Source organism: Rutidosis leptorrhynchoides, chromosome 2 (assembly GCF_046630445.1).
Source record: "Rutidosis leptorrhynchoides isolate AG116_Rl617_1_P2 chromosome 2, CSIRO_AGI_Rlap_v1, whole genome shotgun sequence".
Lineage (NCBI taxonomy): Eukaryota > Viridiplantae > Streptophyta > Magnoliopsida > Asterales > Asteraceae > Rutidosis > Rutidosis leptorrhynchoides.
In genome coordinates this window covers 401,100,703-401,111,679 of record NC_092334.1, presented here as the reverse complement: position 1 = coordinate 401,111,679, position 10,977 = coordinate 401,100,703, and the positions used below count along the sequence as shown (strand labels likewise).

General features: G+C 33.9%; 2 protein-coding genes across 2 annotated transcripts; one reads left to right on the top strand and one right to left on the bottom strand.

Annotated features, from left to right (window-relative positions):
* Nucleotides 1–2,225: 2,225 nt before the first annotated feature.
* LOC139892230 (uncharacterized) lies at nucleotides 2,226–7,535 on the top strand. Its single transcript, XM_071875275.1, has 12 exons — nucleotides 2,226–2,270; nucleotides 2,590–2,649; nucleotides 2,724–2,777; nucleotides 2,869–2,929; nucleotides 3,799–3,875; nucleotides 4,033–4,082; nucleotides 4,186–4,268; nucleotides 4,753–4,820; nucleotides 5,295–5,442; nucleotides 6,647–6,783; nucleotides 6,875–6,973; nucleotides 7,190–7,535. Exons 1-12 carry the CDS (start codon nucleotides 2,232–2,234, stop codon nucleotides 7,274–7,276), a joined length of 963 nt encoding a protein of 320 aa, XP_071731376.1. The 5' UTR covers nucleotides 2,226–2,231; the 3' UTR covers nucleotides 7,277–7,535.
* Nucleotides 7,536–8,287: 752 nt separating this feature from the next.
* On the bottom strand, nucleotides 8,288–10,567 carry LOC139889098 (BTB/POZ domain-containing protein At5g17580-like). Its single transcript, XM_071872068.1, has 4 exons — nucleotides 10,556–10,567; nucleotides 8,671–10,113; nucleotides 8,514–8,594; nucleotides 8,288–8,323 (listed from the first exon to the last, which is right to left on the bottom strand). Exons 1-4 carry the CDS (start codon nucleotides 10,565–10,567, stop codon nucleotides 8,288–8,290), a joined length of 1,572 nt encoding a protein of 523 aa, XP_071728169.1.
* Nucleotides 10,568–10,977: the final 410 nt, after the last annotated feature.

Here is a 10,977-nt window from a genome sequence, read left to right as displayed (position 1 = left end):
TTGCTTATTCCGTTCAACAACATACATATAGCAAGAGTGATTATTGTCAAGCTTGTGTTTGTTGCAACGGTCTATTACATCTGTCAGGAAAGGAATAATCAACGTTTTAAGAATAAGGTTCGTTCAGTTGATCAACTTTATGATGTGATCTTCTCTATGGTCAGACTCAAGATAATGGCGGTCAAGTGGAGAGACTCGTATTTAGTACGACTAATGAAGTCTCCATGGAAGATCTCTTGATTTATGTTTTTTCCCTTTGAGGGTGGTGGTTGTTTATGTTTTTTCTCAGTAGATAGTCCTACTGTTAGTGGTTGGTGTTTTGTTTGGTTCTTGGTTGTCGGTTGCTTGGTATGTCTTGTAACCATTATTAAACATTTGTGTATCATCCTTTAATTTTTTAATAAATTTATCGAGCATATAACCTTTGTAGGAAAAAATCATGACAAAATGAACCGGAGTTTTAGTATAAACATTAAGGTGTTGGTGATTCATGGTGCTCTGACTTTCCATAAGGGACTTCAGAGGTTTGACCCCCGAAAACTGCAAAATATTTCCTTTGAGATTACCCGTTCATTTCATGGGCCTTGGAGGTCTCAGGCATCTTTTGCTCGATCCTCACCCGAGGGCTTTTACCAGACGTGATGCATGTATGGATTCACCGTGGTTTCTCTGGAGGAGTGGTAGACAATGGGTGATTCAAGGTTTATAACTCAATGGGGTCCTGAATTTTTTTTTCTCCAGTATTAATTATATTTGAATGTTATTTTAGTGGTAGTTTATATTCAAAAAATTACATTTTTGAAAAATATATAGAGCCCGATTAGTTAAATTTAATAGTGTTCTATACAATTTAAAAGAAAAACTATGAATTTGAAAAATATATGAATTCTGCAGTTAAATTTAATGATCTCCTATACAATTTAAAAAATAGTTTTTTCTAAAAATTAAAAACTAGTGGTGTCATGTGACTTCATCGGCTTGTTACTAAGAGTCGCCGACTGTGGTAGGATTGTAATTGTAATGGTTTCCAAAAGAAATAGTATAGCAAATACTCTTCAAAATCACTTACAAACATCCTTGATGAACTTGCTGTACTCTCACGAATTACTCCTGAACCCACCTGCACTAACCCTTTGATTCCCCAAAAAGTAGGTATTTTCATCTAGTGCGCTACTAAAAACAAACTACATGTCCGTACCGAGCTCGACAAAAGGGGCATTGATCTTCACTCAACTAGATGCCCGGTTTGTGACGAGGATATCGAGACCTTACATCACACGATTCTCAAGTGCAAAATAGCCTCGGAAGTTTGGAAAAAGGTTCGTAAATGGTGGAAAATTGACCATCTTCGGATCGAAAATCTCCCTGACTTAGCAAAGGCCCTTAATCCATCTTTCTCTTCGTCTATAGATATTTCAATTTGGCAAGTGGTAATTTGGGTTTCGAGCTACTTTATTTGGAAAAACCGAAACGACCACGTTTTCGGAAACAACCCCAATAGTTCTCCAAAGATTATATCGGATATACAATCTAAATGTTTCGAATGGATTAATTGTCGTGGAAAGAAAATTCATCTCGAATGGCTACCATGGCTAACCGACCCGAAATCATGCATACGCAATGCAATTACCAAAGATGGAATCGGCTAACTTTGTAGGTTTTTTTGCTCGTCCCTCTTTGTCCCCGTAACCATGGAACTAAGTGGGTGGGAACAACTTGCTTTGTAGCCGTATTTTCGGCACTGTTGGTTTGTATCCTTACCCGGCTTGAATTAAAAACTCTAAGTGTTTTCTAATTATGGTGTGTTTCAAAGTGTGGTACGTGTATTTTCCTACAACAAGCAAATCGTGTCTCGTTTATATAGCATTTTAAAGAGTATATACTCAAGTAAATGGTTTGTCTCAATGTAAAATGTCCATAGCTAGCTAGTAATGTTCGGGTTCCTTGTTAGCGTACCCTTTTCGGGTTACTCCACTTTTATTATTATTATTATTAATAATTATAATTATTAATATTAATAAAAGTTTGGTTTTTCAAAATATTTTTTTTTTTTTTTTTTTTTTTTTTTTTTTTATATTACAGCGTACATACGAATTACGTACGATACTATATATTCCGCAAGTATAACTTTTTAGGGTTATAACCTTTACATACTGTGCAACATAAACATACACTTTCAACTTAATTTCAGTCTTCATCCTTGAAATTGCGGCTTCCGTTCAATCACAGATATGGGGTTTTCGAAATCGCAACTTCTTGAGCGCTTACAGGTCTCATTCTTTCTTCTATCTTTCAAGTAAAATGCATAATCTTCTCAGTTCATTATTCCGTTTTTCAATTCTTAATATATAATGATAATGATGTGATAATAATTAATAAATTAATAATTAATGAAGTGACTGACTTAAACAAATTGCTTGCAAAATCTACAATTCTGGCAACAAATTAAACATAAAACCATACAAATTAGGGTTTCAACCTTCACAGGCATATAGTTACTCTACAATTTGACATTGAAAGTAGTTCTACTTATGTGTTGTTTGCTTGTTCTTACAACTAATTTACATACACATTGTATTTATTTTTTAGGCTCAAAACATACAATTTTCACAGTATGAGCATCCAGTAGTTATGACAGTGGAAGCACAGGTAACTATTATTAATTATGAAATTCAATATAATTTATTACACTCTTTGTTTCATAATACTGTTATTTTTGTTAGGCAAAGTATGTTGGACATGTTAAAGGCGGATTGAGTAAAAACTTATTCCTAAAGGTATCGATTTTATACGATTCTGGATTATATATTTTTTTTATATGCATGCGTTCGATCTAATGCGCTGATTTGTTTTTGTTTATCTGTTTAGGATAAAAAGCATAGGCTCTATATTGTTTCTGCCTTGGCTGATACTAAAGTAGATTTAAAAGGTTAGTTTTCCTCATATTTCTGATTACTACTACTCCGTACTATGTTAGCTTGCTTTCTTATACTCGTTTATGCTGTGTGTCGTGCTTAATTAATAATGTATATATGCTATTTTAAGTGTTTGATCACGATTCAGAACCCTAAAATGCTACTCTGTCACGACAATATGTTTGGGGGTTTTTCTAACTTGCGATAGATCGTATGGAATAAATGTAGTGCAGCTTTTAGTGACGATCAAATACTAGATTTTCGATTAATACTGAAAATTTAAAGGTAGTGGTTGTCTAGGTGTAGATCTATTAGGAACGATAATCTATTAGTCCTTCCGCCTCATATTATTTGTCCAGTTTACTACATATATTAGTCCTTAGATTATTGTCCACTTTTAAATTTTAATTGATAATATATTATAACTACCTTCCAAACTATCTTAGGAAAGCGGTTATAGGGTAATACTAAGAGGTCAGTAAAGTCAATTCTATAAACAAAAGTTAGCACAGTTACCATTTTTTTTGTGCGTGTTTCAAACTTAGTGGACAAATAATTTGGGACACTAGGAGTATTATTTTATTAAATTGTAATATTCCATGTTAGTTGATCGTGAATGGTCATACGGTTTTATTTTTCTTGATATCAATAACGTTTAAGCCAGTGGCGGAACTTTAACCCGGACACAGGTGGGGCGAATGTAAAAATTTAATAAAAGTTTCAATGCTAGGAGGGTAAACACTAAAAAAAACCTTATTTGTTAGTAAAAAAAAATTTTTTTAGTGTAAATTTTTTTTTTTTTCAAATCCGGAGGGGGCGGGCACCCCCTCCGGATATAACTAAGTTCCGCCCCTGGTTTAAGCGTGCCTTTGAAACTGAGCAGTTTTATCAATAAGGCTTGGTCTCGGAAAAGGAGGGTTGAGAATGGCACCTGAAGAAGCAGTTATTGAAATACTTCAGGTTCGTATTTTTATTTTAGATTCCGGTTTTTTTTCAATCTTTATTGATGACTGACTTTGTAAGACCGTCCACTTGTTTTTCTTACGTTAGTTACTTACTATTTGTCTAATAGTTATCACTTATTACCAGTTATTTGTATGGTATGATGTTTTCTCAGGTGCCTTTAGGTTGTGTTACACCATTTGCACTCGTTAATGAATCAGCGAGGTATGTTCATTGCTTTCGGTTATTCTTTTACTTTGATATGTTTTTGTTATTGTTGCTAATCCTCACACATTATGTTGTAATTGTGTTAATTTTGTTTGTGAAGGAATGTTTCATTGTTATTAGATCAGGGGTTTAAAACTCATGAGTGCTGCTTCTTCCACCCACTCTCCAATGATATGACGATATGTAAGCGTAAATATATTCTATAAAAATCAAGGTTGTAAAAGTAGCTAGTCGGGGACGAGTCAGTCGGGACCATGGAGGGACGAGTTGGTCAAGTTGGGGACCAGTCGGGCGTTGACCAATGTTGACTTTTAGTAATAACTAAATTACATGCACACACGTATATGTTGTTGTTGTGTGTGTATACACATGTATATATATGTATATATATTACACATCAATCAATATAAATAATATTTCAAGGATAGATTTAGGGCACAAAATCTAAATTTTAAAAATAATTGAACTTTTGACCAACTTTGACTTTGACCCTTTTTAGCGTTGACCGACTTTTTAGGTGTTTTTGGACGAAACGGGAAGGATTAACCCCAAATCGACGCGTCAGACGACTTTTACAACAGTGATAAAAATATACTAGTGTCGAGGGTTCTTTGGATACATTACACTCACGTTGTATGACATGGGTTATATATGTTTCTGGTTCCAGCCCTTCGCATACAGGATCTTGAAATGTTTCTAAAGTCAGGGAGAATGGTGTCATATGTTGATCTGGAGGTAATAAAGATTGTTTGTTATCATAATAACATATAAATATATAATTGTTTTTTCTCGTTTAGAGCCTAAATTAAATTCCAGGCAGGAACAATCGTCGATTTATTGACGACTTGACTGACTTTTAGAGCCTAAATTAAATTCCAGGCAGGAGTTAAAACCCATGGAAATTTGATTCTACCATTTTCATGGCGTCTAATTATTTTTATTTTATTATTTTTATTTCTTTTTTTCCTACTTAAAGGCCGGAGGTCCTCTCGGAAGCAATCTCTTTATCCGTCGAATAGAGAGAGGGATGACTTTCTCTACTTTTGAGTGTGTTTCACTCTGGGTGAAGAAATGACTTGTCTTTATTCTCGGATAGGGGAAGGATTGTCTACATCTCACCTCCCCATACACCACTTATGTGGTATTGGGTTTTGTTGTTGTTGTTGTTGTTTTTTCTCGTTTATGATTTTAGATATTTGTTTTATCTAGGCTAATCCTCCTGTCGGGAAGGATCAACCTCCGGATTTAGCTGCTTTAGTTCCATCTGACACCCCCCCGAACATAAAAGACGTTTTGGAGAAAACAGCTTCTTTGCAAATTGATGGGGGTGTAAACAGCAAGGCAGTTCCTGTTTCAGGTATAATTGCTTTTAAAGGTTTCTGCTTTTGCTGCGTATACAAGTCCCTTTCTTCTTCCTCTTTTTTTTTTTTTTTTTTTTTGATTCTGGACTCGAACTCGGCTTCACTACTACATGCGTGCATGCTAAGCTCGTGCCGGGTCAAATTATTGATTATATGTAACAAAAGTATTTTGGTCATACTTATTTTGGAAGTATGTAAAAATTTATTTGAATGACAAATGTATTTTAATGTTATTTAAGATTTAAGAATGAGAAGAACACATGACCATAATTCGAACCTTTTATGAAAGTCTAAAAATTATAAATTATAACAGTAACATTATATGAAATCTCCAAATCATACATAGTTTACACACTCAGGCACACACATATTCTTGTTAGGGTTCAATACTTGGTCCATCCTAGCTTATATATGCTCAAGCTCAGCTCTTCATATGTGATATCGAGCTAGGTGCTTTAAGGTCAAACTCGATACAAGCTTGATTCAGTCGAGCTTGAGCTCGACCTAACTTTAAATTGCTTGATAAAAGCTGAACGTGTTTGCAAACCTATTCTTGGCTTGGAAATGAAGAAAGTCATTATAAGATAAACATATGATATTGGTCAAGGTTATAAAATTTGTTAGACAGGGAATACTCAGCCGGGAGTTTATATGGGCTACTCAATTTATATATATATATATATATATATATATATATATATATATATATATATATATATATATATATATATAGCCAAAAGTTCAAACGAGAACCATAAAAAAGCGAGAACTGCGAGAACTTTTGATTTATAAAGATTTTCACATGTAACTAGATTGAATCACACATAAACCTTGATGAAGAGTATGAATGAACATAAAATAGTTGAAAAACACTTATATTTTACCTATATAATTAAATATATAGTTTCTCGTTCACATGTGCATATTTGTTTCAGAACATGTGAACAGTTTCATATAATTAACAATTTAACATGTAATTTGAGCTAATGAACATATGTTTGTTAATGATATGTGCATTAATTAACATTTGCATGTAATTTGTTGCATTTAAACGCATAAAAACTATTAAATTAAATAGTTCTCGCAGTTCTCACCTTTTTAGTGGTTATATATTGTTAAGGTTTGCATCTATTATATTATGAATGTCAGTACTATGAAGTTTGGAGTTAGTTAACCTGCATTTTTTTCTCGTTAATGTAGTCAAAGCATCAAAGGTTTCCAGTGGTACACCAAAGGATAAATCAACGAGTACTGCACACTCTTCACTCTTTTTTGCTGATCCTGAAAAGTTTGTTGAAGAAATATTAAAGAAAGCATCAGCCTTTGTTCTTTCAGAGGTAAGTTGTGTGTTCTACTACCCCCATTACCATTACTACTACTACTTGATCTTAACTTTCTCATTAAGCTTGAGATCTGAATCATGCACAGATTAATGAGGAAACCATTAAGCAACACGGAGAACAGCTTGGTGCTGTAGTATCGAGCAAGATGCAGAAAAATCTTAGCTTGGAGTTTATAAGCCTAGCCGTGAGTGTTTTTTTTTTTTTTTTTTTTTTGTTCAAAAAAAAAGAAAGAATTTTTATCCCATAGCAAGAAGTATATACATCAGTTTAATGATATTTTGCTTCAACTAATTGACAGTAGTACAGTACCATAATTTTTTTTTGATCAAGTGTATATAGGTGTGTTATTTTATTAAATTTATTAAGTGCATGACTAATGTGGTATGATGTTCTGTTTCAGACTATGTTCAAAGATACGGCATACACCGAAGGATTTGGTGCTGGTACTCACCACACTGGTTATCGCTGCCCATCGAAACGTCTATAAGTGAAAGCTTCTTTAGGTAAAGGTGGGATGGGTATTCAAGTAAAGTTTTAACATCATTTATCAAATGTTGCAATAGCAGATGGTTTTGCTAATTTCGTATCATTTCTTGATTTTCTTGAAATTTTATAGCTTTACTTTGATGGGAGTTCATATAGTGTCAGATATTATGAGTTATGTTTTTGTTATTTTTAATCACATTTAGGGTAACAATGATCTACAATAATCATGTTACTATGATATTTACCCTGTGCATTGAAAGTTCAGCAGGTTCTTCATATTCATGCTTGGCAAAACTAACTGGTACCTCTTTTAGTTTTTTAAATATATTTTACGTAGTGTTTAGCAGAGTAGTTGAATCTATTAAATGAAAAGTAAAATGACAAAAAGTTAGAAGCTAAAAGTTAAACGCTACTTCTAGTAGCTTTTAGTTGTTTCTCTCTGTTTAAAAGTTTTAAGCTCCTCTAACTAAATGGAGGTTTTTTATTAAATAGAATTTTTTTCATAAAAGCTAAAAGTCAAAACTTCAAAAAGTTTGTCGACAAACATAGTATTGATTTGCATATTTATGCTACAGAGCATATATGAGACTTTTAATGTTGAAAAAAGCTGTTTTTTTCTTCCTCTTTTGTATGTATAAATATTTTAAAGTTTGCAATTTTTTTTTTGAGAAGCAAAGTTTGCAATTAAAAAAAAAAAAACATTGTGTCTTGACTAAAATCAGATAATCAAGCCAATTGTGTTGTATATTTGATCATTATTATCAGTATAAACCAACTATAATCAATTTTTTGATCATTAAAAAAAATCAGATTATTCAAATAATTAAAAGGTAAAAGGACTAATTGACATCACATTAGAATTAAGTTATCATGTAAATAAGTTACTCCGTATTAGTTTTGTCACTTGAAGCTAAATCTAGTCCAACCCAGATTTACAAATCTCCATCTTCATATGTAAATACGAGCACAATCAAAACTGGTACCTCTACTTCACATAAATTAGGTGTTGACATTAAACAAACTGGAAGCTAAATCTAAACAGATCAAACTTCAAAAAAAAAAAAAAAAAAAAAACTTATAAAGTAAAACAGGAACAAACCCAAATAAGAAAGATCACTGCAAAATAAAAGCAAGGTTCACCGATTACTAAATTGTCAAACATCAAAACTGCTTTCAACAACTTAACTAACAAAAACTAACTCATATTCCTCTTCGTCTACTACATTGGACGAACTTACTTGACATGCAAGCTTTACTTTTTCAGGCTTAATAAGTACCCAATCTTCCTTTTCGTTTACTTCCAAAACGTTCCTGTTCTCCTTCGTATTCAAGCAACAACAACTAATAGCACTCCACATCACAAGTTTTTCTATCTCCAAAGTCCAACCCCATTACTTTACAATTGAGTTTCTCCAATTCTGCCAATATCTCTTCCTCTTTGACCTCTGTTGACTTTGACTTTTTTGACCCGTCCTCGGACCCTGCCACTTCCTTTGTGATCGTCTCCCGCAGATGCAACTGACCTGCAAACAACACCTGAACAGCCACGCGCACCGGCAGCCGTTGGTTTTTTGCTGCGTGCTCACAGGCCTCGGGTGACATCTTATTGCAATCCAAAACCGCACATACTTCTTCCCGTTCAGATTCTGTTAAATATCTGTGCTTATTTAAGTAGATATCTAACGCACGATATATCCCATCTGAGGTTCTTTCTGTTCCTTCGGATGCCACAGTTGACATTTCAGCAAGTGATATGAACGAGTCCTTTTTCAAATCAACATCGTCTGCCACGTCACCTAAAAAATCCTCAACAAGTTCAGCCTCAATATCGAGTCCTGATTGATTTTGCCCTGTGAAATTATTGTAAAAATGCTTCAAGATTCTTCTAACACACTCGGTGTCATACTTTTCTATTTTCGAATACCCTTGAAATAGAATTAGCAAATCGTCAACTGATGCTAAATACAATTGTCTCCCAATTCTCACCTCGAACCCTTCTATACATTCAGCACTAGCTTCTAAAAGTGTTGCGTAACGTAGCATTTCGGAAAGTATTGCACAAGGAAGAACACCATGATCGTGAGGTAAAAGTCTTTCGATTGCTTCAATGGCAAGTCTTCTCAAGTTTGAAGATACACATTTGGAAGAAGAAGATGATTCATCATCAGTTTCTTTTGGCTCAAGGTACACCCATCTTTTAGCATACAAATAAAGATTCGATGCAATGCAATTCGAACCCTTTTTACATTGAGTCATCTTGCGAATTATGGGCTCATAGAATTGAATATGAAGTGTGGTCAAACATATATCTTTTGACTTCCAATTAAGAGCAATGGATTGCCTTTTAGCATTTTTGTAAACATTCCCATTATGCCCCTCATCATCTTCTTCCTCCTCCTCATCATCGAGAACATGAATTTTGATTGGTTCACCAAGTAAACGTGAATTATAAAGAGCTTTATTAACAATTGAATCTATACAATTATCAATTAGACCATGTTTTGCTGATTGTTGAACAACGATTTCATTCTCTATTGCATTCAGTGATCTTAAAGATTCGTTCCAGCCAGTGATTACTTCATGGTCAAAGAAAGATAAAGCGCGATTCAAGAGATTTTGGGGGCTGTGGGTATCAGTCATACCCAAATAGCAAGCCAAACAAGAGATGGGAATGACGTTTTCTGGCGTGAAGGTGACATTGAAACCATAGCAGAATCTTGCAATGAACTCAAATAGTTCAGGGGTAGTAGGGATATCACAAAGCAGATGAGAAAGATCTTGATCATGGTTTTCTTTAATCAGCTTACAAATTTTTGATGACCTTGCAGCCAGCAGATCCTGCAGTTGAATAACTCAAGAGCTCACTAATAATGTACAGTTTGACTAATTAAGGTCAAACAAAATACAAAGTGCTAATTACTAAGAATTACTGTATCACTTATGTTAATCCTTCAATGCTTTTTGAATAATTTAGAGGATTATGTATGATAAATAATAAAGGTACTACTCTGCTTTTGTTGGTATTAAATAGATCATAGTACTGTTACTTTTTACAAAATGACATTTGTTGACCTCAAAAGTCAAAATGAAATGAACATGTACAATTTGACTATTATCAAAGGTGAAGTGTTTTACTCTGTTCAAGTTGAATGGTATTCCACATATGGAGACCTGAACATCCTATGAAGATGAATATCTTGACATCCCCTGAAACTCATAACAAATGATTTTAGGAAGCTAAAGTGCAGTTAAAACTAAAAAAGAACCAAAAAATGTAAACCTCTAGAACCATCTAAAGTAGAAACGATACACTATGGTTGCTGCCGTATGGTTGCCGCCGGCCGCCGCTACAGTTGCTGCTGCTTTGTTCACCACTCTGTCATATTTTCGGTTGCTCCACCATATGTCCACTGCTTTGTATGGATGTATGTATATTCGTATGTATGTAGGTTTTCTGTCTACGTATGCGTATGTAGGTTTTCTCGTATGTTTGCGTGTAGGTGGGTTTCTATGAATGTACGTTTGTATGTTTTGGGTAGATACGGTTTTATGTATGTTTGTAGGTTTATTTTTATAGACTGGTTTGCTATGATGTGATTTTATCTGTATGTGGATATATATGTTATTGCTCCTTTAGTGCAGCTTTACTTTATACGTCTTGTGCTACGCAGAACACTCTAAGGTAGGTTTTTTTTTTTTTTT

Excerpts from the sequence above, each read along its gene's own strand:
- LOC139892230 (XM_071875275.1), top strand. The coding sequence starts at position 2,232 with ATGGGGTTTTCGAAATCGCAACTTCTTGAGCGCTTACAG. Across the intron at positions 4,083-4,185 it reads CTCGTTAATGAATCAGCGAG|GAATGTTTCATTGTTATTAG; the intron begins GTATGTTCATTG and ends TTGTTTGTGAAG. Across the intron at positions 4,269-4,752 it reads CTCCAATGATATGACGATAT|CCCTTCGCATACAGGATCTT; the intron begins GTAAGCGTAAAT and ends TTCTGGTTCCAG.
- LOC139889098 (XM_071872068.1), bottom strand. Across the intron at positions 8,595-8,670 it reads TGGAGAAACTCAATTGTAAA|GAGAACAGGAACGTTTTGGA; the intron begins GTAATGGGGTTG and ends TTGAATACGAAG. Across the intron at positions 8,324-8,513 it reads AAGTAAAGCTTGCATGTCAA|TTTGATCTGTTTAGATTTAG; the intron begins GTAAGTTCGTCC and ends TTTTTTTTGAAG.